Raw genomic sequence first — 27,336 nt, 5'->3', positions numbered from 1 at the left:
TTGGGTGGCCACCTGTTGTGGATGCTTTAGTCTGAGTCTTGCAGTTCAGGGTTGGACTATATGACCCTTGGGGTCCCTTCCAACTCTGCAATTCTCCCCACACCTGAGGCCGGCTGCTTCCTTTTTGTTTCCTGAGGAGGAGGCGGCGGCCTGTGTTTCCCATAGCTGTTGACATTCTATAGGTGCAGCAATTTTGCCCTCCCTGTTTGGAAAACCCTCGCACCTGCCGAGTTGGTGGTTTGGTTTGATTGATTGATTATATATTTCCATGCTGCTTTTTATTAAACCAATCCCAAAGCAGCCTACAAGCAATAAATAACAATAACACGACACAACAGAATTTGTGGGGTGTGAAACACAGAGCAGTCAAGTACAACATTCCTAGCGTGGACGTATTTAGACATGAGGAGGGACGTTTGTCCAGCTAGTAGATAAACTTCCTGCTTCCTCTTGGGCTGGGACAAACTTCCTCCACAGTGACCAGAGGTAGGCGTGACCTCACCTGTGCTGGTTACAACAAAAGCACATGGCAGGACACCACATCTCTCTCCTCTTCCTTTTGCTTCCCTTGAAGAAGCATTCGCCTGAGATGCTCTCCTGGCTTCAAAGGAACTATCTCCTTATGGGATAGATTCCAGGTGCATATATTTTGTCACTTAAGTCTGCCTTCTGGGATCCATTTGTAACAGGATGAGTGAGCAAACTATTTTATACTTTTATGTAAGACTGTTGTGTCTATTCTTTTTGTGTGTGTGTTTGGTCGTGTCTGCCTCTTCGTGACCCCCTGGACCAGAGCACGCCAGGCCCTCCTGTCTTCCGCTGCCTCCCGCAGTTTGGTCAGACTCATGCTGGTAGTTGGAGAACACTGTCCCGCCATCTCCTCCTCTGTCGTCTATTCTTTTCAGGAGGGATTAAAAGGGGAATTACCAGGAAACTTATTTTAGAGGCTTAAACCAGCCTGGCAAAAACGTTGTCCGCTATGTAAGTTTAAAAAGGGGAATGTTACTCTGCTAAATTGTAGAACTTGTTAACACAAGTTGGGAAGGATATAATTCAACAATATATCCTCTCCTGCCTCCCTGAACATTCCCACAAACAGAACATGGCAAATACAACTGAGCCCATTTTCTGTCCCGCTGCCTGGGGGCGCCGCGTCTCCCGCGGACCTGGCTGCCCAAGCGACGCCTCGGACCTTCCCGCCCGCCCGCCCGGCGAGGGGAGGGTGCGCGGCCCCCGGGCGCCCCCTCCAGCCGCCTCCTCCCTCGCCCCCGCCCCCGCCGCCCCCGCCCGCTGGCTTGGCCCGTCCTCCTGGCCTTCGCGGCCCAATAGCAGCCGGCCCTGGCGGGAGGTGTGCGCGGGCGTGGGCCGGGGACGTGGGCTGCTGTGTACACGGCGACCTCATTTCCGGTACCTGCCACTCCGCGGCGGCCAGGCCCCTGGGACCCCCAACCCCGCGCCCCCCGGGACGCGCGGCCCCTCGCAGCTGCGCCCGGAGGGAGCCCGGGCGGCCGAGGCCAGGTGTGCGCGACCTCCTTCCTCGGCGGAAGCGCAGCGAGCGGCTCGGCCTTTTTCTGCCGCGGCTCCTTTGTGCATTTAAGCGGCGTCTCCAAGGCGCACGTTCAACAAGTGAAGTTCTCCTCCGCAGCCGCCCTCTCGGGCGGGAAGAGGAGGAGCTCTACTGGTTGAATCGCTGTCTGTCAGGCGGGCTCGAGAAGGGCGCGTGTGACCTTCTTTCCTCGCTTATTTATATAAAAGCCGTAGGCAAGGCAAGGTGGTTGCTGCGCAGCGCGGAGACGTGAAGGGCCCCTGGCGCGCCGTCCAGCGAAGCTCCTCGTCCCGGCCGCGTTTCCAGGCGGAGGGAATCCGCGCGGCTTGAAGTTCTGCCTGTCAGTTTTGCTCCATGGTATGTGTATTCCTTTGCTCCCCAATGCGAGGCTGGTAGCCGCCTTTCCTCCTGCTTCTAATCTTCCTTCCTTCCTTCCTTCGGGGAGGACAAACTCTAGTAGGAACAGAAGTAAGAAGGGATCGTTGGGCTGCCTGCTTCCCTTCAAACTTCGCAGTCAAGAAGAAATGCAACAGGTGTAGCAATTGGGAAAGTTTCACCTGGGGAGGGAACGCTGCACATGTTGAACTCCTGCCTGTCAAAGACTGCAGAGAGTATAGGAATCCTTTTCAGATTAAAAAGTGGAAATCCTGTGTTTGTTTGGCTGCGTATTCCTCTCTTTCAGCTGAAATAAAACCTAAGTGCAGCATAATTAACTTTGTCTTATATGGTCTTCTCCCTTTTTTTGGTCTAAACGCAGAGTTTAAGCTCCATTTTTGTCACCTTGTAAAGTCCAGATACAGTGGTACCTCAGGTTACAAACGCTTCAGGTTACAGAATCCGCTAACCCAGAAATAGTGCTTCAGGTTAAGAACTTTGCTTCAGGATGAGAAGAGAAATCGTGTGGCGGTGGCGCGGCGGCAGCAGGAGGCCCCATTAGCTGAAGTGGTGCTTCAGGTTAAGAACAGTTTCAGGTTAAGTACGGACCCCTGGAACGGATTAAGTACTTAACCTGAGGTACCACTGTACTCTAATGGTATTGCATAAATAGCTTGAGGGGGAAATGTTCCAACAATATTCTTGTTAAAATAGGTTAAAATAGGTCAAGATCTCTTAGCAATTATTATTTATTTCAAACTTTTAAAAAGTCTTCAGAGCTATGTGCAAGTTATGCAGGGATTAGTGGTGATAAAAGTGTGGATTTCCCCCAGCCCACCTTCTTCCTGGTCTCAGGAATCAAGGGTTCACAGTTCAAATCCCTGCTCAGCTCTGAAACTCAGCCGGTGACCTTGGGCCCATTGCTCCCTCCTGGCCTAACCAGCCTGGCATGCTTGTTGTGAGGACAAAGTATGGCAACCTACATTTGTGTATGCCGCCCTGAACTCATTAAAGGAAGGGTGCAGTACCAATGTGATAGGCTAGCAAAACCAGTATCTTACATATTTTAGTGGCTAGACTATTTGAGGATTATGTAAACGATTGAGTTTCACAGAACTCCTCTTCAAGATGACGTGGGGAACGATGATCTCTATCAATTCTTGTGAATCAAAAGCTCAGGCTGGGATGATGTAATTGCATTTTATCACACTCTTGGACTTTGTGTTGGTAGACTGTGCCCTGTATCCTAACCAAAGGCTGGGGTGTTTCAAAAGAAACTGCCTGTGAATTCTGACGTAAAGGGCCTTAAAATATCTATAACAGAGTAACATAGAGGTTGGCGCAAAAGAAAGATCTTGAAAGAAGCTGCCATCACAATTTAGGTGGTAATTCTTTCTGTTGAATATGTGAAGTATTTCTTTGGTTTTGGATGTAGGTCATATGCACACCAACATAGGTGGGTTGATTATGTAGTCTTGGATGGGTGATAGTGTTATCCTTGAGACGAGGGCAGAACAGTTGTGTCCCTGACATAAACAATAGTTGGAAGCTATCCATACCCACAAAGCAGGAGGCTTGTTGCTCCTGGGTGGATTGATGAATATAATTTATTTTATAAAAATGTAGTATTTCTGGCAAATGGTATTTAGGTGGCAGACTAGACAAAATTACCATTTTATCTGAATTATCAGTTGTAAGCTGACACTTATACCCAGCCTTCAACTCATAACTGGAGTTAGTATAACACCTTAGTAGGTTGTAACTACGCTTTGTAGGTGAAATACATTGCTATACTATACTATACTATACTATACTATACTATACTATACTATACTATACAGTGGTACCTCGGGATGCAAACGGGATCCGTTCCAGAGCCCCGTTCGCATCCTGAACAGAACATAAGATGCGACTGCCCGTGCACGGGTTGCGTTTCGCCGCTTCCGCACATGCACATGACGTCATTTTGACCGTCTGCACATGCGCAAGCGGCGAAACCCGGAAGTAACATGCTCCGTTACTTCCGGGTCTCCGCGGAGCGCAACCCGAAAATAATTATCCTGAAGCGTATTTATCCCAAGGTATGACTATACTATACTATACTATACTATACTATACTATACTATACTATACAGTGGTACCTCGGGTTACATACGCTTCAGGTTACATACGCTTCAGGTTACAGACTCCGCTAACCCAGAAATAGTGCTTCAGGTTAGTAACTTTGCTTCAGGTTTCGAACAGAAATCGTGCTCCGGCGGCGCAGCGGCAGCAGGAGGCCCCATTAGCTAAAGTGGTGCTTCAGGTTAAGAACAGTTTCAGGTTAAGTACGGACCTCCAGAACGAATTAAGTACTTAACCTGAGGTACCACTGTACTGTACTGTACTATACTATACTATACTATACTATACTATACTATAATTGAACTTGTGCTGTACAATGCATAATAATGAAGGCTGCTCCATCATTTTAGTGGGATTATTTATTTCCAGGTAAACGCTAGAAAGATTGGCCTGCAAAAGCATCTAATTATAAGTTTAAACATGTGGCAACAACACTTTCCTTGGCGATCTTTCTGTGTTCAGAGGCATATTGTTCATCTTATGTTAGCAAAGTGCGTTTTGGTGATTGACCTTGGTGACTCTCCTGCTTTCTATGATCCAAGTACGTGGGATATTCCTTCTCTCCTTCCCCTCCCCCGCTTTCCATTTTGGGAAGGCCTGGCATGGTGATCCTGGGACGTGGGAGGAGGAATCTTGCCAAGTTACTTGTGCCCTGCACTGCTGCAGTAATAAGATGGAGGTGGGGATTTTGGAATTGAGGATTTGTGTGGATAGATTATGTTAAACCTGCTTGCTTTACTTTTAAACATTAACTATTTGTTACTTTTTCACCCTTGCCTTTTTCATTAATATAATTTGAATTTCAAAGTTTTTGCATTGGAATAAATGTAGCTGTGGACCAGCATTGCACGCCTGGTGTTCTCATGGGTAATGATGGCTGCCTTATCAGGTTGGATTCCGCCCCCCCATCACAAGAGTTTTATTAGCCGAAATGTGATGGGTTGTTTTGATGTAATTCTAGATGGGAAACTTTGCCACAAAATACACTTTATTAATCTGTTTTAATTTACCTGTTGAGATTTAAATCAAACATGGAAAGATTAATTGTGGAGAAATTAAAAGCTTGTTGTAGCAAGTAAATGAAAGTAATGTTTCAAATATTTTCTTTAATTTGTTGTAGGAGTTAATTTAAATGTAAGAATTGTCTGTTACTTATTTAGACTCGTATACCTTCCAGCTTTTGCTCTCATCCATTAAGCCTAAGTTTCCATTTGTTTTTTCCTCTTTGGGATGGGTGTGTAAGAGATAGGATTTATTCAGGTCATTTTTAAATTTAGGCCTCTTGTGACTAGGTGTGTATTCATTTTACAATGAGCATTTTAATGTATGTAAATGAAGCGCCTACCATAGGGGTGTTACTGATACTGCAAAGGCATGGTATTGTTTTTGTGTACATAACACCAGCAGAAACAAGGAATGTACTTATCCTGAATCTTTTACTACAATTGTGAGACTTTTGACTTGTAGAATGCTGTTAATATTTCCACAGAGAAGTAAAACAGCAGATTGGAAGACCTATTGCACAGCTTGTTAGAATTTCTGACAGGTTTTAATAAAGAACAACAAATAAGGTTTTCAATTATATTTCCTATATGTTGCAGAGTTTTTCTGTTGTGTCTTCTAAGGTTAGCTGTGACTTTGATAAAGTGTATGATTGATTGATTGATTGATTGATTGATATAGTGATGTTAAAATATATGAAACTGAAACAGGGATTTGTGTATGATGAATATTCATTGTGAAAGCTATTTTCTGTAATTGAGACTTATAAAGGGTGGAAGAGTCCAACTGGAGAAATGTATGAACATAAGTAATTGTGGTTCTCAGGCCTGTGGGTATTTGTAGGTGACATAAATATAGTTTTGTTGCACAAGTTCAGCTTTAGAAATGTAACTATTTCCAGATGGGTAGCTTATGTGGCAGCAAAAGCAACGAAGAGTCTTGTGGCATCTTAAAGACTGGGTGATATTCAACTAAGCTGTAGGATAACAGATAGGTAGCCGTGTTGGTCTGCCGTAGTCGAAACAAAATAAAAAAATTCCTTCCAGTAGCACCTTGGAGATCAACTAAGTTTGTTATCGGTATGAGCTTTCGTGTGCATCTGAAGAAGTGTGCATGCGCAGAAAAGCTCATACCAATAACAAACTTATTTGGTCTCTAAGGTGCTGCTGGAAGGAATCTTTTTATTAAGTTGTAGAATGTCATCTTAAAGAAATTTATTCTTGCTCATAACATAAGCTTTTGTTGTCTACAGTCCACTTCAATGCAAAGTATTATTCTGGTCAATGCAAAGTGTTACTCTTTCAAATTGCTTTGTTTAAGAATGACCACCTTAAGGTCAGTTACACAGTTGAGTGCCAGGTAACAAGACCCTCTCAGCCCAAAGGAAAGCAGAGCAAGATGTTTGGCATCAGCTTGGCTGCAGCAGTTGCCAGAAGGAGGTGCACAAGACGCCATCCGATTGTCTTGTCCGGGTTTATGTAGGGTTTACTCCTAAGCCTTTTATTCTCCCAAAGAGGCAGCAGGTATGGATTCTTCCTCATGGTTTACCGTGAGTATAGCCACAAGGTGGCAGAGGCTTAGGACCAGAATTTTCCTTCTCCTAGTTGGGCTCCCTTCCCAGGTTGATGAGCCCCTCACTTCCCTCTACAGTGTGTGCAGAATCCGCTTTCTTGACCATTGGACCCACTCTTGGTCTTGTCCACTCAATCTGCTGGAGCCTGTCTTCACATGCGGGGGAAGTCTGTAACTCACTGAGGGTTTGAGACCCATTGGCTACCCTCACCTGGTTTAGCCGGCCTGTTGAAGCCATTCCCAGGGCGTGGCCACTGTCGCATGCTGACAGCTTCTAGTTAATAGCTTAGTTCAGTCGTTTTCAACCTATTTGAGTCCACTGCTCCCTTAACCAACTTACATTCTTTCTGTGGCACCCCAGTGGGGCTCAGGAGCCCCGCTATTTGACCCCTTGCCTGCAGAGCTGACAGCCTCTCACCCTTTTTCAAACACCTTCCCTTTGGGAGTGTTCTCCTCTTCCCTCTCCTGGGGAGTCCTCTGAACAGCTGCTGCTGCTGCCCTCGCACCTGCCCCACAGAGAGGGGCCTCCTCACATTGCCCCACAGGGGCCTGGGAAGCACCCCCTGGCCAGCCCCAGGCACCATTCGCCTGGGGAGCTTGTAGCAAGGGCTGCTGCAACAAACAGCTGTGCAAGCCTTTGGGAGGCAGAGATGCAAGAGGGCATTAGAGGAGGAATTAAGCAACTATCTTACTTTTCAAAGACATCCGAAGGCAGCCCTGTTTAGGGAAGTTTTTAATGTTTAATGCAGTATTGTGTTTTTAACAGTCGGTTGGAAGCTGCCCAGAGTGTTTGGGGAAACCCAGCCAGATGGGCAGGGTATAAATAATAAATTATTTATTATTATTATTATTATTATTATTATTAACCATCATTCAAAGCACCCCAGGGTGCCAAGGCACACTGGTTGAAAACCACTGGCGTAGTTAATAGCATAGTTATAACAAGCTTTACTTTTCTTCATTTCATATTGTTCTCACCATGGCTACCAATTCCAAATACAGTATTAGGCAAGCTTGGTCTGATATTTCTGACCAAGAAATATTAGCTTTTTAAAAACTAAATAAAGGTAAAATAAACTAATTACAGGTAAACTAAATATGCTAATTTAGATAATCTAGGATATTAATCTTTAAGGTGTCAGAAAACGCACTCTTTTAAGAAATAGAATTATTTTAGTTTGTATCACATACTGCTATCTCTAAGCCTTGGGCAAGTAACTGTGTAGTTAAAACACAACAAAATTATGCTGCATTGGATATTTGGGTGGTTGCACCTAAGCATAATAATACTTTAAAGTCGATAATCAGTCATTTTTGTTAATTTTCATTGTTAATTTTCATTCTTGGCCACTGTGTAATTTCCATTCACCAAGATCGCTAATCTAATCTTTTCCCAAATTTGATTCTGAATGTGGACTTTTGCTTTGGTTGCCACCTCTTTTCTTGGCCCTAGTCCTATGCATTTAGCAGCAGCCTGGCATATAGAAATTAAGCTGATGGTTTTTTCCTCATAACTTTTTCTCCATGCCACGAAATATTTCATTTTCTTAGTTTTTTGTGTGAGCCGGACTGTTAAATTCACAGGACGAAGTCTAAGGGTGGAAATGGCAACCTTAGAAATAGTATACATAGGAGAAAACGTAAGAAAAGGCTGGAATATTTATTCAGTTGCAGCAATATGAGTCACATAAATTAAACAAATAAAACTTTTTGGTATGGACATAAAAGGTTGAGAAAAGACCTACCTGGAACGGGCAGGTCCTCTGAAACAGAAAAGCTTTTCTAGGCTCCCTTGCAGGAGAGCTGATAGGAGGAAATAATAGTGATCTCATGCACATAAATCTTGAAGATATTTAGCAAAAGTTAAAAATGGGAAGAAAACAGCAGCTTAGAGCACAACGTTTAATGCACTGCTTAAGCATGAATTATGCAATATTCAAGATATAGTTGAAATCTTTGTAAAATAGTTAGGTGTCTTGTGCTGTAGTCCCAAAGAGCTTTGAAGTCTGCACTTTGCTCAGAGAGCTAACATTAAAGATACCTAGACAGAAGCCTTGGGCAAATTGATAAAACCAGGCTTGTTCTTGATATCTAGTATCTGCTTGTATAGATCTTAATATATGGGACTAATAATTTACCTGCTGATTAGATTTTTTGAAAGTGCAGTTGCTAGATTGGATAGTAATAGACATACCTTATTAAAGTTTGGGGGAGGGGGCAACAGACTTGCGGAAGTTTGCATGTGCCTTAGCTGCATTTAAGAGCCCCCTTTCCATGTTCTGTTTATCTTATGTAGTACTCTTTTTCTTTTTAAGTGAAAACACTAGAAATCCAGAATTCATGGTGAATCTAACAACAAGCAAGTCTGCCAAGAAAATGGAAGGGAAACATATTATGGATACAGTTTTTGTTTCTAGTTTTCCAAGAATCTGTTGTAAATGGTAAGTAAAATTTGCATTTTGTATATTATGCAAACCACTCTGATTTCTTTAAGGCACTGTGGAAAGAAACTATTACAGATATTCTTGCTTGAATAGGTGTAAGTTGGCAAAATAGTATTTTTTATAATATCATAACTCCTGATCTGTCTTGTTTTACATCAGCTCAAGAGTTCAATTCTTATTTTGTTGTTGGCTCACTCACAGCGTTCAAAATTAGCCCATCTAATTTTGACTGGCAGCCGACCTTTTGTGAGGCAGTACAGATGTCCAGGCGCCATTGTTTGGTGCCTAACATCTCCCCCTGGCAATACCACACCAGTCAGTTGGTCTGTGGGGCATCAGGGCACCAAAATACATGCCTCTTTTGCTGCTGTACTGCCCTGCCTGATTGACAGGGTAGCACGGTACCAGAAGACGCATGTGCCGAAACATCCTAGGCAGCAACTCTTGAAGGGTCTCCTCTGCTGCTGAGGAGAAGTGCTGATGGGATGCTGCCGAGGAGAGGAGCTGTTTGGGGCTGGCACTCAGAGCTTCATCAGTGCTGCAAATGTGGAGCTGTTCATTTGGCTGCTCCAACTTCTTAAGCAGCTCTAGAAGCTTCTGCACTTCAGCGTGAAGCTTCCTCATTCTGTTCCCTTCTTTCTATTCTCCAATACTGCGGAAGCCAGCTGATTCCCCCTGGCCTTAGAGTCTTCTCCCCACGTTGGAGATGCGGAAGAAGGGGAGGGAGGGGGGAGCTTCACCAGACAGAGAGAGAATAGGAGGAAGGGGAGAGGAGCCGGCAGCAGGAGCTCTCCTGCTGCTGCCTTGTGGGGTGAAAGAGTGACGGGGTTCTTTGGAGCCATGGTGGTGCTGATGCTGAAATGCAGAAGCCGCCAGAGCTGCTTACGAAGTTGGAGCAGCCAAACAAGCAGCTCCACATTTGCAGCGCTGATGATGCTCTGAACCCAAACGGCTCCTTTCCTTGGCAGCACCCCCAGCACCTCTTGCCGAGGCCATCAGCATCCTGCTACCACCTTTGCTGCTGTCCCCCACGGCCACCAGGAGCAGCCCTCTGCTGCTGAGGCTCGAGAATCGCTGCCTGAGGTCAGACAAAACCAGACCCAGGCAGCTTCCACCAAGTAAGAAAAAAGGACGAAGCGAGCGGGGAGATCTGCAGGGAAGAAATGTATTTACACATTGTGTTTTGGCACCCACAACCCAGGTTCCAGGTGCCATGTGGCGCCTAGCTTTCCTATCCCAATTTTGAGCACTGCTCACTCAGGTGTCATAATTTATAATAAAGTATGGATCTCAAAATTATCACATGGAATGTGAATGGACTTAACGAAAAAGCAAAGAGAAACAGGGTGGCACATGTTTTAGAAAAACAAAAACATGACATAATATGCCTGGAGAGGCCCACGTTGCAAAAAAACCATAAAAGAGTTTTATCAAATAAGAGACTGGGACTAGACTTTATCTCTTCTAATAATTTGATAAAAAGTGGTGTAGTAATACATGCAAAGCCTTATTTGGATCCAAAACTACTACCGGAATATAATATGAACTAAAGCTGAAAAGCTTTGAAGAGATAAGAGAACGGATAGTGGACTGGTTCCAATATTATCAACTATTTGAAACATTCAAAATAGATTAAAAAGGGGGTTTGCGACAGAAACATCTAGATTGGAAACAGATTTGGTCAACTCCTAAATGAAAACTCTTTCCAGAATGTAGCAACTCCTCCTTGACTGGGAAGTCAGTTGTCTGGAGGGTGCTTTGGTTCCCTTTCCCTCACTTGTATCTTCTCTGGGTGGGATTTCAGCAGTCAGATTCTCACACACCTTCTGATCCTGACTTCTCCTGCATTTCTGTCTTGTGCTTCTACCGGTATCAATCTGTCAGGTACTCATCCCAATTGTGTATATTAAATTTGTTTAATAATTAACTATATTACATTTATTAAAGGTGTATTTAATTATCTATTTAATAAAATATATTAGTCGTGTATATTAACTAATATTATATTGTCAATACTTTAATTAACGATATGGCAATTTAATTCAGTGCTGGCACACAAATTCTATGTCAATGTACTCTTGCAGCCCACTTGGTCTGAGAGGGTACACCACCCAGGTCTATGGGAAAGAATGGCACGTTGCAAGTCTCGATAAATAGCAATGTCTAGCTGTGGAAATGACATGATTTAGGATAGCGGTGGTATTTCACAAGTCTTAGAGTCAGAGACTAATGTAGCTATCTAGTCATTTCAGCTTAGAATCAGAGACTGGATGCTCAAAGAAATTCCCTCTCAGGGGTTTCTACTCCTCACCTTCTGGGGGATTTTTTTCCTTGGGTGTTGGAGAATGATGTTACTGTGTGTTCCTTCTTAATGAAAAAATGTAGAGTTCTACATTTTCTTATCTGTCCTGTGCCTATAAATAGCATTACAGCAGCATAATATTAAATTAATAATGCATTATAGAATTCTGTTGTATTTATTTTACTAGTTTAGAAGATCTAATCTTAATGCATTTTATATTTTTGATGAGTAAAGTGCTACTACATCTCTCTTTTATCCTTGTAGAAGATCAAGGAGCCTGTATGTTTGCATTTTAAGAACTGGCAACTGGGCTTGTGAATTGTCTAAGGATATCCTTAAATCTGAGAGAGTGGCATTTGGGGATGCAGAAACTGGCCAGGGACGGACAGCTGCTGGGGCTATAGCCACTACTCTGGAGCTTACTTATGATGTCAGGATGTATAATAGGCTTTCCTGGGATGATGGGAAATGCAGGGAATTAAGGAGAGAGAGGTTAGTATGTAGGGTATCCTACAACTTTGTTTTCAGGAGTATTTAATGTGTTTGTAAATATGAATAATTTTATTAAAACAAAAAAGTAAATAATTAGTGCAGGAGCTACTAATTACGGAATATAACTACTTCAGATGATATCAGTACTTGATTAGTGGAATGTGCTTCATGTGTGCCTTTGTATGGGGTCTAGAAGCTGTAGCTAGTGCGCAGTGTGGTGGCCAGACTGCTCACTGGAACAGGTTACTGGCAAAATGTTAACTCTTTTGCTGAGAAAACTCCACTGGTTGCTGATTTGCCCAGGGTCAAGGTTCTTGTGTTAAGTCCCAAAGCCCTAAACCAGGCATAAGCAAACTCGGCCCTCCAGATGTTTTGGGACTACAACTCCCATCAGCCCTAGCTAACAAGACCAGTGGTCAGGGATGGTGGGAGTTCCAGTCCTAAAACATTTGAAGGACCGATTTTGCTTATGCCTGCCCTAAACAGTTTGCCTCCAAAGTACCTTAAGAGCTGCCTGGTTCCTTGGGATCACAGAAATCTTCTGATGGGCCACTTTTGGTGGTCCTCCATGCCCCTGAAGTTCAGCCAGCTTTTAGCAAGAGTGATCCTTTAGTGTGGCAGACCCTGTCCTGTGGAACTCCTTAGCTACTTTCCTTTAGGGTCCTAAAAACTATTTCTCAAACCAGCATTTGGAATTTGATTCCCTCCCCCCAACCAAGTTATATTGACATGGTACTTATATTTTTGCAGATGCTGTTATATTAAGGTTTATGTTATATACTGCCTTGTTCAGGGCCATCTTAAGCATATGCGGCGCCGGGATGCAAAGATCCGCCTGGCGCCCCCACCCCAGGTTGCCCAGAGTTGTTGACCTTTTTTAGGGTGGGCTGGTGAGGCACGCAGAGCTGGCCTGGCCAGCTGCCTTAGCAGAGAAGCCCAAGGCAGCAGCAGAGCGGGGCCGGGCACCTGGGGGGGGGGTGCAAGCAGAGCCCAGTGCAACAACAGTCAAACCCGAGGTGGCAGCGGTGGCAGCGACTGAGCGAAGCCAGGTGCCTCGTGTGAGCAGCGTGCGCTGGGCAGGCCTCTCAACAGCCCACCAATCCCAGGCACGCAGGAGGGTGGATCCGGCCGGCTGGCTGCCACAGCACCTCGCTCGCCCGCAGCAGAAGAGCTGTGGTGCTCTGACAGGCTCTGCTCCACTCGGCAGCAGCTGTCAGCACTTCCCAATCCCCAGACTCCAAATCTCTGCCCCAGACTCTCAGCCTGGAGCCCCTGAGAGCCCGCGCCCGGGTGCCCCACACCCCTAGTGCCTATGGGTAAGACGGCCCTGTCCTTGTTATGTTTCCTATGAATGTGTGGTTTATAAATACTTAAATAAAAAAGAAATAAAGCTATTTATTGAAGTAGATATATGTTGAATAGGTTATATTCTTGAAAACCTTTATGAGCTATTTTAACTTAACTTCCACTGTTCTGTATACAGTGGTACCTCTGGTTACGTACTTAATTCGTCCGTTCTTAACCTGAAACAGTTCTTAACCTGAAGCACCATTTTAGCTAATGGGGCCTCCCACTGCCGCCGTGCCACTGGAACACGATTTCTGTTCTCATCCTGAAGCAAAGTTCTTAACCTGAGGTATTATTTCTGGGTTAGTGGAGTCTGTAACCTGAAGCGTATGTAACCCGAGGTACCACTGTACATATATACAGGTGAGGGGATGAAGAGGAGAGCAGGTGCTAGTAAAACTCCTCGCCCTCCTTCCCTCCCTCTGTGTTGCCAGAACATGCAGGTGTTGACCAGAGAGAGAGAATGAGAGGGCATGCATGCTTCTGTATCTACTGCTGAGAAAATGCAGCAGAAAACGTGTTCATGTATAAAGTGTATAACCAAAGAAGGAAGAAGACGCTGATATGAATTGTTGTATTAAGTATGTGTATGCTTTCCCAATATTGTATTGTAACACTGAGTGATGCAATGCATTGGCAGTAAAAGCAAGAAAGTGAAAGGACATAGTATCGTTTTTCTTTTCAGCCCAGAAGAAGAATTCATTCTTGTGCAGTTTCTTCCGCAAACAGATGTTAGTTTCACTGTAGCTTTTCAACTTGTAAATAATTGTGGTCTGTTTGTATTTTGTAATGAATGGTGCAGGGGCTACAGATGGTGTGGAGGCTGCAGCTGTGCAGATGCAGAAAGAGCTGGGATGGGGGGGAGCTGGAGGAGTGCACTGGCCTTCTCAGGCAGGAGAGGAGGAAAACAGCTGAGAGAGAAAATTAACGGGAGTGGGAGAAATAAATTGAACTGAAGGAAATTTAAGTTTTGCTGTGAATAAGAATAATAAGCATTGGTTGTGCTGGATATTGATGCGGTAAGTCACTGGAAAAATTGCTGTACATATTTAATTGCTAAATAAAAAAAGTCAGAGTGTACTAACATTTCGTTCAGATGTTATGCTGTGAAGTCATGATACTAGTTTCCTAAATGATCTTCTTCTGGGTTTGAGTTCACAAGAAAATGTAGCATGTGGTACATTATTCTTGTGTAGCTAGAAACTATGGTACAGTCCAAATAAACAAAATGCACGTCTGGAGAGAATCTTGCATGGAATTTCTGTTACTGTGCTTCCTACTGCTGAAGAGGCAATGAAAACAATGACTTGCCTCTAGCACTGTGGATTCAGCAGAGGCAGCATAGAAAACTGTGACACTGGATGGAATTGCTTACTATACTTCTGTATGGATTACAAGTTTTTTTTCCTTTTTAATATTTTCTTTTTCAAGTTTCAAAATAACAGCATTTTTCTTTTGTTTATACATATCCAATCCAAATTTGCATTTAATGACTCCCTCCACCCCCTCTGGTTTCCCTTTCCCCCCTTAAATTCTCCTTGCATATGATTATAGCTCTCCAATTAATTTTAAGTTTTCTATAGAATCATTATTTAAGAAACTTTAGCATAGTTTGCTGGGAAGCAATGTGTCTATACTTTATTTCATATCTCAATTTTGCATTCAAGTTTTCCCAAATGGTGCCCTTATTGAGCCATAAGGTAAAGGTAAAGGTACCCCTGCCCATACGGGCCAGTCTTGACAGACTCTGGGGTTGTGCGCCCATCTCCCTCAAGAGGCCGGGGGCCAGCGCTGTCCGGAGACACTTCCGGGTCACGTGGCCAGCGTGACAAAGCTGCATCTGGCGAGCCAGAGCCACACACGGAAACGCCGTTTACCTTCCCGCCAGTAAGCGGTCCCTATTTATCTACTTGCACCCGGGGGTGCTTTCGAACTGCTAGGTTGGCAGGCGCTGGGACCGAGCAGCGGGAGCGCACCCCGCCACGGGGATTCGAACCGCCGACCTTTCGATCGGCAAGCCCTAGGTGCTGAGGCTTTTACCCACAGCGCCACCCGCGTCCTTGAGCCATACTACTAGTAAAAACAAGGCCAAAGTATTAATTGGAGACCAAGTAGCATTGTGCTGTTGAGTATCTTTGAGAATACATAAGAGGTAGAATTGTACAAAACTGGCAAGAGTTCAATAACTGTTTTGCAAAGTAGTCAAGTAAGAAAAATGAAATAAAACCGAGAGCAGGGCAGAGTTCTAAAAGAGACTTCCGGGTTAGCGCCATCAACTAATGACGGATTCCCTCTGAGCTCCGGAGGGAATCGGCTCCGCAGGATCGGGTCTTGCCGCTGCGGCGACGCGGGGACCCTCAAAAATCACAGGCGGTGAAGCCTGTGAACCTGGTGACTCGGCGGGCACCATTTGCGCGCCCCCGACCTGCGAAGGAGCCTTTTTAAAGGCTTCGGAACGGGGGGCGGGGTGAGCAGCGCGGTGCTGAGAGTCGACTGCTTCTCCTGCGGAGTGAAGCCGCATTGCCATGGTCGGAGAGCGCTGACTTCTCCTTGTGAACAATTGGATTCTAAAAGTAACAACCCGTGAGTACTACGGAAATTGGAACTGTAAAGAATTTTTTTTTTTAAGAATTAGGCACGATCGGGGAAGGTGTAAAAAGGAAGTCTGCCTCCCCGTCTTGTAAACAAGTTAAAGCAAGGACCTGCTAACTAAGGTCGAGAGAACCTCTTTTTTCCATCTTTGGTAAAAGACTTTAATTTCACGGTTTGGCAGTATAAGAAATCTTGCTGGAGGATAAGAGCTAATTTTGGGAGCTGAAGTGCCACCCTCCCGGACCCGGGAGTGTTCCGCGAGAGAGCCTGTTGATGAGGTACTAAAGAGTTTGACAGCTGTCAAATTAGCTGTCAAGACGGAAAAAGAGAACTTTGTTTCTGTTGCTTCTGCTGGTTATATCTGTTACAATTTTGTTATAATTCGTTGAAAACAAGGAAGAACTGATACAAACTAACTGGATTTTTGGATTTGAACTGGAATGAATATTAAGAAACCAAAATCCCTCTAGAGGGGGTTTTGGGACATTACAAGAATAGCTGGAGGAGGGAGAGTTCAGGCTGAATTGGACAGAGTCTTTGTTCTCTTGGGAAAGTTACAAGGCCAAATTGATGTTTTGGCTATAAATGTTACAACTCTGGACTCAACTGTAAACAATATCATTGAATCTGATAAGGATTTGAATCAGGAAGTTTATTCAACTGAACAGAAAGAGAAACTTGACAACTTTGAGAATTTGGAGAAGGAGACATATGTTGTCCCTGAAGAAAAGGAAGGAGGAACTGAAATTCTGCAGATGATGAAGGAGGACTTGAGGTCTGACATGATGGTAATGAAGGAAAATAAGAATTTGATGTGGAAAATCTGGCCTGAATTGGAGATTGAAAAAAGGAGAGATCTCCTTATGTGGAGATCTGAAGACCTAAGGATTATAAATTTGCTTAAGGTGGAGGTTGGAGCCTCGGGGACATTTGGACTTGAAAGGGGTAAGAAACAAGATTTGGGCTCCACTTTTAAGTATGGAGGACTGGTTGGAAGAAATATGGATCCTGAAGGACCAGAGCTTCTCCGAGATTTGGTGTTTAATTTAAAGGACTATCAAAAAAACCGGCAGAGAGGAATTGAGAGAGAATTAAGAGCCTCGGATGTGAGATCTCCAGGCTAATACAAGATTAAGACTGATGGACATTTGTTGGGGACTGAAACCGGGAAAGGGTGGGGTGGGGTTTGGGAATCCAAAGGGTACATAATTACATGTGTTTTGTTTTTATTTTGTTTTTGTAATGTGTATGAAAATTGGGAAATTCGTGGAAGGGAATTTGGGTCGACTTTAGAAAGAATGTTTTAAGAATGTGTATTGATGTATAAGTATTGATGTTTAAGTTTGGATAAGGTAAAATTGGTTTTTTAAAATGAATTAAATGAAAATAAGGTTAGTAAAAATAAATTGAGGAAATGGATGAAAGAGAAAAAGTAAAATAATAATATGTTAAATTAAGTATAGAAATAGGTTAAAAATTATGGATAAGGACTTGCTGAATTAACAATTTCAATTGGAATACAAGAAAGGGAGGTATGAGGAGGTCAGGGAAATATGTTATTGAAAAATAGGTATTGTGAAATTTATGTGTTTTTAATCTTTTTTGCTTTTTCTTTTTTGATTCTTTTTTATTGTATTAAATTTGAAAACCTTAATAAATATATTTTTTTAAAAAGAGAGAATACATAAGAGGTAGAATTGTACAAAACTGGCAAGAGTTCAATAACTGTTTTGCACAGTAGTCAAGTAAGAAAAATGAAATAAAACCGAGAGCAGGGCAGAGTTCTAAAAGATTATCTCTAAACAGAGAATCTGCATAAACCTGAGATTCAGCATAGTTTGAAGGCTAAATCATGGTTTGTAAAGACCACAAACCAATGCAGTTACCGTATTTTGCGCCCCATAGGACGCTCCGGCCCATAGGATGCACCTAGTTTTTTGGGGGGAAATAAAGAAAAAAAATTTATTTCCCCCCCCCCCCCCCAGGTGCGGGGCTGGAAGAACCAGGTCGGGGAACAGTGGGAAGGCGCACTCTGCCTCCCCGCTGTCCCCCGAGCACACACATTTCCCCTTCATTTTTGGAGGGGAAAAAGTGCGTCCTATAGGGCGAAAAATACGGTATAACATAACAGATACAGGAGAGAGAGGGGGGCCTGGACACGTGGCGTGATCACACAGTATTCTGCACTTGAATTATTGTTGAAGTTGGTGTTGTTGTCTTGAGGTCAAAAGTCCTAAATGAGAAGTGAATATTTAACTACTCTTTCAAGGACAGTTGGTAATCTTTCTTTATTGGAACATGAGATTAGAGGGTTGAAAACAACTCCAAAGAGATATGACTCTGGATGGTTTTGGCTGCCAGAGCAGTGCAGCCTGTGGATTTAAAAGACCATTCCATAATAAAAATGAGACACACTGTGAATGACCAGAGAATGTTTTTTGGGGGGGCAGATCTTGGATTTAAGCATTGTCTTCCTTCTCTCTGCCTGCCCCCACCTTATGGTGGTGAGTTCCTTTACATTTTTTTCCTAATCCTGTACTACCTTTCCCCACCAACAAAAGACTCCTAGCACAAAAAAACTATGAATGGATCTATTCATTTGCTATTTATTTTGTCCCTCCTTGCCTATTTGTTTATATGTGCAACATTCACACTTCCTTACTGCTCCATGTGCATTCCATTTTCTCTATGTAAAATTATTTGCTTGGACATTTCATAATAATTAATGAGAACTAAACTATTTCGATGGAAAAAACCAATATTTTTCTTATCTGACAGAATGAAAGAGATTTAACATGTCCAACTCCCTAACAGAGTAGCTGGCAGAGTAGCTAGCAGTGCAGTGAGGAAAGATGATCTGGAATACCAATCTGGATAGCTTTAAAAGATTATTAGACAAAGTTATGGGAGATAAGGCTACCAGTGGCTGTTGGGCATGGAGCATAGTCCTCATGGCTATTCTTGAAGGCAGCATGCTTCTGAATATCAGTTGTTAGAAACGGAAGGTGGGTTTTCCACAGGCATCTGGTTGGCCATTGCAAGAACAAGATGCTGGAACAGGTGGGCTGTTGATCTGGTCCTGATGATGATGATGATGATGATGATGATGATGCACAAGTTTGCCATTGAAAGCTAGCTTGATTCTTGAACGGTCAATCCTTTACCAAGAAATGTAAGCGCACACCTACCAGCACTTGTGAGAATGCCCGGCAGTACAGCAATTCTTGGGGAGGGGAGATGTTCTAAGGGAGATCGGTTATCTCAGATCCCAAGTTATGGTAGCAGTGTTGAGAATTCTGATATCACCTCCAAAATGTTAATTACATATTTATATGCAATTTAGAGCCCTGTGTGGGTGGGGAAACATCCCCCATGACATGTTTAATTTTTACTATGTATTTTGTGTTTTTTATATTGTATTTTTATGTTGCGAACTGCCTTGATATTACAAATGAAGAGTGGTGTACAAATTTATTAAATAAATGAAAAATAAATAATGCTAGTTTACGACTGTGATTGAACTTGCAAACATGAACCCATGACTTGACTAGACTATTTTTTTCCTTTCCCCCAGGCATTTTTAATCTTTTTATTTATTTCCATTTCTAAAAATTATACACCACTTGATTATATATTTTAAAACCCTCAAAGTGGTTTACAGAGAGATAAAACAATAAACTTAATGGTAAAATCAGTTTAAAACAGCCATTTAAAATATTCAAAAAAATTTAAAATAAACTTTGGTTTGCGTTTTTCACAGGTATGTTCTGGTGCCTGCCATTTTTCTGCTGCATTGCTATTGTATTGTATTGTATTCAATGGGACGCGGGTAGCGCTGTGGGTTAAACCACAGAGCCTAGGATTTGCCGATCAGAAGTTCGAATCCCTGCGACGGGGTGAGCTCCCGTTGCTCGGTCCCTGCTCCTGCCAACCTAGCAGTTTGAAAGCACGTCAAAGTGCAAGTGGATAAATAGGTACCACTCCAGCGGGAAGGTAAACGGCGTTTCTGTGCGCGGCTCTGGTTCGCCAGAAGTGGCTTAGTCATGCTGGCCACATGACCCGGAACTGAACGCCGGCTCCCTTGGCCAGTTAAGCGAGATGAGCACCGCAACCCCAGAGTCGGTCACGACTGGACCTAATGGTCAGGGGTCCCTTTACCTTTTATTGTATTCAAGGCCCCCCCGGGGGGGGGGCTTTGGTAGGCATTCCATAGGAATGTTGAGTCCATGACTTGCTGTCCTGCTTTTCACTTCTATGAAAAAGCAACATGTGAATACAGTGGTACCTCGGATTAAGAACTTAATTCGTTCCAGAGGTCCGTTCTTAACCTGAAGCACGTTCTTAACCTGTTATGCGTTGGAAGAGGGGTAGTCTTATACGGCGAGTATATCCCAAACTCTATATTTTAACTGGAAAAGTTGGGGGTTGTCTTATACACTGGGAAATATGGAAAATTTGAACGTGGTTTGCACCATTGATGCTATAAGCTACATCCCTGAGTATTTTGAGAGGGAATCATACAAATATGGCAAATAAGTGGCTCATCTTACCTTGCTAAGATATTTGTTTTGCTTTCAGACGCCTAATAAATGCTGAGCGACATACTTTGCTTCACCGAAATGGTGGACACAGAAAGCCAGCTTTGCCCCCTCCTTCCCTTAAAGGATGAGGATCTTGGTAGTCCTTTATCTGAAGAATTCTTACAAGATATGGATTCCATACAAGAGCTCTCACAATCTATAAGTGGGGATAGTTCAGGAGCATTAAGTGTAACAGACTTCCAGTCACTGGGAAATGGAGCTGGGTCTGATGGATCAATCATCACAGGTAAGAATGTTATTATCTAGAATGGATTTAATCAGATTTTGTTTTAATGTATGGCAGCAACCTTTTATGTACCCTTATCACACCTAATACAATTTGAAATACTAGGTTTGCTATATTGCTGAAACATGATTTGGGATTTGTGTAAACCAGGGGTCATCAGTGTGTCCACCAGTACCCCCAAGGGACCTGCAAAAGAAACCCACCATGCCCAAGAGACTGTTTCTCTCGTTGCTCAGCTCTTGCCTCTTCTGTTTAGAACTCCCCGGCTTAAACAGGGGTTGCCAAGATGGGACAGGCACGCTCAGCCATAAACTTGATTGGTAGACAATACAGTGTGCTTGTCTATTATTTATTAGAACCCTTTTCTTCCATACTCCACCCACCCATCCTCTATAAGTTCAGCTGCCATCAGAATTCCATATTTTCTCACAGGTTCCTGTCATGCAGTTGGAAAATAGTAATTTCTTTTAATTCACAGATATATATTCTTTTGCTTAAATAGGTGCCTCTCAAATATTTTGAGTTGTCTTGTTTAGCTTCCAAACTTATAGGCTTTCAGTCACCTGTTTGCTGTTTGTATTTGCTAACTGTTTTTTTTAACTTTCAGACTCTCTCTCGCCAGCATCCAGTCCCTCGTCTGTGAATTTTTCCACAGTTTCGGGTAGCAAAGATGAACTGCCAAGTGCATCGTTAAATATTGAATGTAGAATATGTGGAGATAAAGCTTCAGGCTACCATTATGGAGTCCATGCTTGTGAAGGTTGTAAGGTACTGTCCACAATATTCTCTGCATAACGATATTCCAGAATAGCAAATTAATTACTTTAGAGCTGTTGAATTTTTTAATCTAGAAATTAGTAGTTGGATCTTATTGAGAAGTCCTTTGTGAAGTTAGCAGTCCTAGCTCCATTTACCTGGGAGTAAGCCCCTTTGAATTCAGTAAAGCTAGCTTCTGAGATATGGGGAGAATGTGCTGTAAGTTTCCAAGCATGATTACTTGGAAACAAACTCTATTGACACCCATGTGCCTTACTTCTAATTAATTTTGCTTCAAAGTATAGTGTGTCATTTTTTTACATGAAGTTTTTTGTACTGGGGCAAAATAAGGATTCATCTAGTAGCAAAGCGAGCTAAAGAACTGGAAATTAAGAAAAATGGGAAGTGGCTATGAAAAATGCCATAAATGTAAACTATGATTTAAGATGGAAACTACCTTTTCCTGTGCAGCAGGGCACATAACTATGTTGTTTTACTATATACAATTCAGTCAGAAAATTACATTACTGAAAATAGTCTGGAATAAGTTTATAACTACTTTGCTCATAAACCAGGCTTTTGTTTGATGTTTTGAGAATGGTTTTATTTGACCATTTTGTAAATTGGACAATGGCTTCAGCTTTAGTAAGACTCGGCATTCCTCAGTTTGTTCATACCTGAGCACAACTGTAATGGGTTTGGGCAGGAATGTGCTTAAGTGTGGATTGAGGGATAGCCTCTGATGCTCTGGGTTATCCTTCTCCAACCTGGTGCACCCTAGAGGTTGTGGACTACAATGTCCTCCTCCTCCTCCTCCTCCTCCTCTTCTTTGGCAATCACTCGTAGCCGAGTAAGATTGTCTTCCATAGACACGGTTTTAACAGTGAGTCCGTAAGTGACTGTGGAGGCCAATTCTGGATCCACACATCCTTCCACAGTGGGGACATTGGTTTCCAGGCGGGAGTTGATCACGGTGTGGATTTGCAAGGCGTTCCTCCCTCTTAGCATGTTTCTCCCTTGCGTACTGAGTTCGAGTGTCTTCAAAGCCCATGACACCTTTGGTAAAGGCTGTTCTCCAACTGGAGCGCTCGCAGGCCAGTGTTTCCCAGTTGTCAGTGTTTATACTACATTATTTTAGATTTGCCTTGAGAGAGTCTTTACACCTCTTTTGTTGACCAACAGCATTACTCTTTCCATTTTTAAGTTCAAAATAGAGTAGTTGCTTTGGAAGACGATCATCAGGCATCTGCACAACATGATCCGTTCAACAAAGTTGATGTTGAAGAATCATTGCTTCAACACTGGTGATCTTTGCTTCTTCCAGTATGCTGATACAAGTTCGCCTGTCTTCCCAAGTGATGTGTAAAATTTTTCGGAGAAACCACTGATGGAATCTTTCGAGGAGTTGGAGATGACATTTATAAGTGGTCCATGTTTCACAAGCATATAGTAAGGTTGGCAGTACAATAACTTTGTAAACAAGCATTTTGGTTTCCTTGTGAATCTCAAACACTCTGCCCTTCAATTGGGAGAAAGGCGCACTCGCAGAGCTCAGGCGATACCCTTGTGGAAAGATAGGTAGGAGAAGTGATCAACATTTTCCAACGTTACACCATTGAGTTGGATTTGTGGCACTGCAGAGGGGTTATTTTGTACTTGCTGGTGCAACACTTTGATTTTTTTGGATGTTGAGTGATAGGCCAAGCTTTTTGTAAGCTTCTGCAAATATATTTAGGATGGTGTGGAGGTCATCCTCTGAGTGTGCGCACACTACGTTGTCATCAGCATACTGAAGTTCTATGATGGAAGTTACGGTAACCTTACTCTTTGCTTTCAGCCTGCTCAGATTGAAGAGCTTTCCATCTGTTCGATATATGATTTCTACTTCGGTGGGGAGCTTCCCTTCGACAAAGTGTAGCATCATGGCAATGAAAATAATGGAGTTGGGGCAATAACACAACCCTGTTTAACACCTGATCCCACTGTGAATGGTACACTTTGAGAGCCATTGTTATCTGCAATTGTTGCTGTCATATTATCATGGAGGAGCCGAATGATGTTTACAAATTTATCTGGGCAGCCGATTTTCAGAAGGACAGTCCACAGGGCATTACGATCTACAGTGTCAAAAGCCTTAGTCAGGTCAATAAACACCATATACAGGGGTTGGTTTTGCTCTCTGCATTTTTCTTGAAGCTGTCGAGCGGTGTAAATCATGTCCACTGTCCCCCTAGAAGGCCGAAAACCATTTTGGGATTCAGGAAGGGTCGCCTCGGATATTGTTAAGAGATGGTTTGCTAAGATCCTTGCAAGAATTTTGCCAGCTGCAGCTAATAGAAAGATGCCTTGATAGTTTCCACAATCAGTTCTGTCACCTTTTTTAAAAGAGATTGATAATTTTGGCATCCCAAAAGTTTGCTGGGATTTCTTCTCTTTCCCAGATTTTTTTGATGAGCTTGTGAAGTTGTTGTGTAAGTTCAATTCTGCCCACTTTGAAGATTTCAGCCAATAGTTTGTTCACAGGCTGCAATAATGGATGTTTTTAGCTTGGTCCAGTGTTCCTTGATGTTATCAGGGAATTCTGAAAGCAGATGGTCCTTAAGAGTCGTTTTGAAGCAATCCCACTTAATGGGATCTTGAAGCACTTGAGTGTTCATTTTGCACCTTGGTTTTCTTCCTTGTAGCCTGCATTGAGGTATAATTTTGATAACCATCATGGAGCGTATTAGTTGGTGATCTGTCCAGCAGTCGTCGGTGCTCGTCATAGCCCTGGTAAGGAGCACATCATGGCGATCTTTAGCACGGACAATAACATAGTCTAAGACAGCGGTTCTTAACCTGTGGGTCCCCAGATGTTGTTGGACTACAACTCCCATCATCCCTGAGCTCTGGCCTTGCAAGCTAGGGGTGATGGGAGTTGTAGTTCAACAACATCTGGGGACCCACAGGTTGAGAAAGGCTGGTCTAAGAGGTGCCATCATACCTCCATCATATGTCCATCATACCTGACCATTGGCCAGGCTGGCTGGGGCTCATGGAAATGTAGTCCAGAATCTGAAGGGCACCAGGTTGGGGAAGGCTTCTTGGGGAGGCTGGCTTTAGCATACAATACATTATGAAATGAGTATCATAATGCTTTTACTGACAGATAATTGAGAGATTTGTACTGGGGCAAAATAAGGATTCATCTAGTAGCAAAGCGAGCTAAAGAACTGGAAATTAAGAAAAATGGGAAGTGGCTATGAAAAATGCCATATAAAGAATTATTGGTACACATGCCTCATGCGATCTATTTTAACACTATGCTATTAACTCAAAGTATCTCATGTGACTTGTTATGTTCAGAGCTCCATAAACTTGGGCAGACCTTGGTAACCAAGGCAAAACTTGTAATTGAGATCCTGCTGGAACAGATTTATGCATATCTACTCAGAAACAAGTCTCCCTGTGTTCAGTGGGGCTTACTTATAAGTAAGTGTGCTTTGGACTGCAGGTATGCATAAATTTGGGCTCTTGGCCCCTGACCTCTTGCTGTATCTTCCATACAATATGAGGGTCCATTGCCTGCTTCCCTCCTCGGCCTTCCAAGTCTGTAGCTGGAGACAGGGTGGCAGGGTTGGAGGAGCTTGGAAAACCAGGTTCACTGTGGGAATAGTTTCTGCCATGCTTTTAACTCTGAGAATAGAGTTAGAGGAGGGGAGCAGGATCTTGTATAGTGGCACCATGCAACCCAAACAGCCACTCCTGCTTTCCCCTCTGGGACTTGTTTTGCTGGTTGGCTGGGGGTGGAAACACTTGGCCTGCCTCTGCTGCTTGCCATTCATATGGCCATTGGTGGTTGGTGGGAGAGGCACTCCTGCCCACAGCTTTGCTCAAACTTCTGCCTCCACCTTTCTCCTTAGAAAAGGAATGCTTTGGCTAATATTGGCAGGGGGTGACAGAGGCTTTTGGAGTGCACGGGTCTCCCACCGGCCAAACAGCAGCTCCTTTCTAGCTTTGAGTTGGAGAGGTGGGTGGGAATCATTTCTCATAATTGCATCTCTAAAACTTGGTGCAACTGTGTGGGATGTTTTACCACCTTCGCTTCATCAGACTTGCCTTTAGGGAGTTGGCAGAGCTGCAGAAGGTTGCTGAATAAGATTTGCATTGTGTTGGAATTTACCTGTGTAAAGTTGGAAGTCTGTTTTTCTGATAAGACCCGATAATTTAGGTTCCCACATGTCTTGAAAGCTTCAAATATCCCAATTATTTCATGTAATCTAAGCAAATAATTTGAGTGGTGGTGTAATTTAGTGGACAGTTTGTTTGGAATTTAAGATTGGATTGAAATTACTAGATTCCTATTCTAATAAGGGCTGGAGATAGTTTAAGAGAACTGAATGTGGTTTGAGAGAGTTATCCCTGCACAAAATGTGCACACACATTTTTGTCCAGCTGAGGATTCCATTGACTCTATCTATCTACAATTTTTAAAGCCCTGGCAAAACCAGAAATGATGGTAGGAATAATAAAAACAAAGAGTCCTTTGGCACCTTAAAGACTAATACCTACATTGGTTCATAAGTTTTTATAGACTACAGTCTACTTCATCAGATGTACAAAGTATTATCCTGAGTAGCAGATATGTCAGAAGGAAATGAAATGCAAAAATGTATGGATGCTAATAATGGTCTTATAAACAGGGATCATACACAAAGGAGCATAATTTATAACACAGACATCCTTATACTACTAAACCAGTTACCATGTAAATTATCCTTTAGGTAAGGTATTGAACAGATCCACTGAAAACATTCACACCCTGAGTATATATGAGATGGGGAAAATTAAGAGCCTGAAAATCTGGCTCTTATGTCCGTGTTAGCCATAGGTTCATCAGAGCAAGAAGGAGTTTCACAGTGTAGTATTATGTGTAAATTAATATTTTACATAAAATTTGCTACTATTACTCTTAACATCTACATACAGTATAGCTGAATGGGGGGGGGGATGTATAGAACGATCCTAGACATTTTTACTTGGAAGTAAGTCCTACTGTCTTGAAGTGTTTTCTCATAAAAAACAGGTTTAGGATTGTAATGCATTTCAAATATAAGAAGCTTTTATTATATGCTAATGTCTGGTCTTTAAACTTTTCACAGGGCTTTTTTAGGCGAACAATCAGACTAAAACTTATATACGACAAGTGTGATCGCAACTGCAAAATTCAGAAAAAGAATCGAAATAAATGTCAGTACTGCCGTTTTCAAAAGTGCCTTTCAGTTGGAATGTCTCATAATGGTAGGTAAGAGTGACCATAATTTTTGTTTTACTTCAACAAAAAAATAAGTTGGACAATGATTCTACATGGATAGCTGGTACGACATCTTATGCAAATACAGGACTGAAGCAAACATGGCTTGGATTCATAGAATCAGAGAATCATAGAGTTGGAAGAGACCACAAGGGCCATCGAGTCCAACCCCCTGCCAAGCAGGAAACACCATCAGGGCACTCCTGACATATGGTTGTCAAGCCTCTGCTTAAAGACCTCCAAAGAAGGAGACTCCACCACACTCATTGGCAGCAAATTCCACTGTCGAACAGCTCTTACTGTCAGGAAGTTCTTCCTAATGTTTAGGTGGAATCTTCTTTCCTGCAGTTTGGATCCATTGCTCCGTGTCCGCTTCTCTGGAGCAGCAGAAAACAACCTTTCTCCCTCCTCTATGTGACATCCTTTTATATATTTGAACATGGCTATCATATCACCCCTTAACCTCCTCTTCTCCAGGCTAAACATGCCCAGCTCCCTTAGCCGTTCCTCATAAGGCATCCCATCCAGATATGGAATACATTTTCTGCTCATGCAAATATTGTTCTGTATCTTGTCCTAGAAAAGTCAAATCCAAAGTTGATGGTCTACTTGCACAAACAGAAACATGAGAACTGCTATAGGAACCAACTAAGTATAACACTGC

General features: G+C 42.9%; 1 protein-coding gene across 2 annotated transcripts in view; it reads left to right on the top strand.

Annotated features, from left to right (window-relative positions):
• Positions 1-1,823: 1,823 nt before the first annotated feature.
• PPARA (peroxisome proliferator activated receptor alpha) overlaps positions 1,824-27,336 on the top strand; it is a 38,495-nt gene continuing 12,982 nt past the window's right edge. For both annotated transcript variants that reach the window (XM_053387562.1, XM_053387564.1), the window contains exons 1-5: positions 1,824-1,903; positions 8,935-9,060; positions 20,375-20,623; positions 21,231-21,391; positions 26,521-26,659. In XM_053387562.1, coding sequence (XP_053243537.1) covers positions 20,386-20,623; positions 21,231-21,391; positions 26,521-26,659 — 538 coding nt within the window. In that variant the 5' untranslated portion in view covers positions 1,824-1,903; positions 8,935-9,060; positions 20,375-20,385. The remainder of the gene's footprint in view (positions 1,904-8,934; positions 9,061-20,374; positions 20,624-21,230; positions 21,392-26,520; positions 26,660-27,336) is intronic.

This window comes from Podarcis raffonei, chromosome 5, assembly GCF_027172205.1.
Source record: "Podarcis raffonei isolate rPodRaf1 chromosome 5, rPodRaf1.pri, whole genome shotgun sequence".
Lineage (NCBI taxonomy): Eukaryota > Metazoa > Chordata > Lepidosauria > Squamata > Lacertidae > Podarcis > Podarcis raffonei.
The sequence above is the reverse complement of the archived record's forward strand: the minus strand, read 5'-3'. Positions and strand labels throughout refer to the sequence as shown.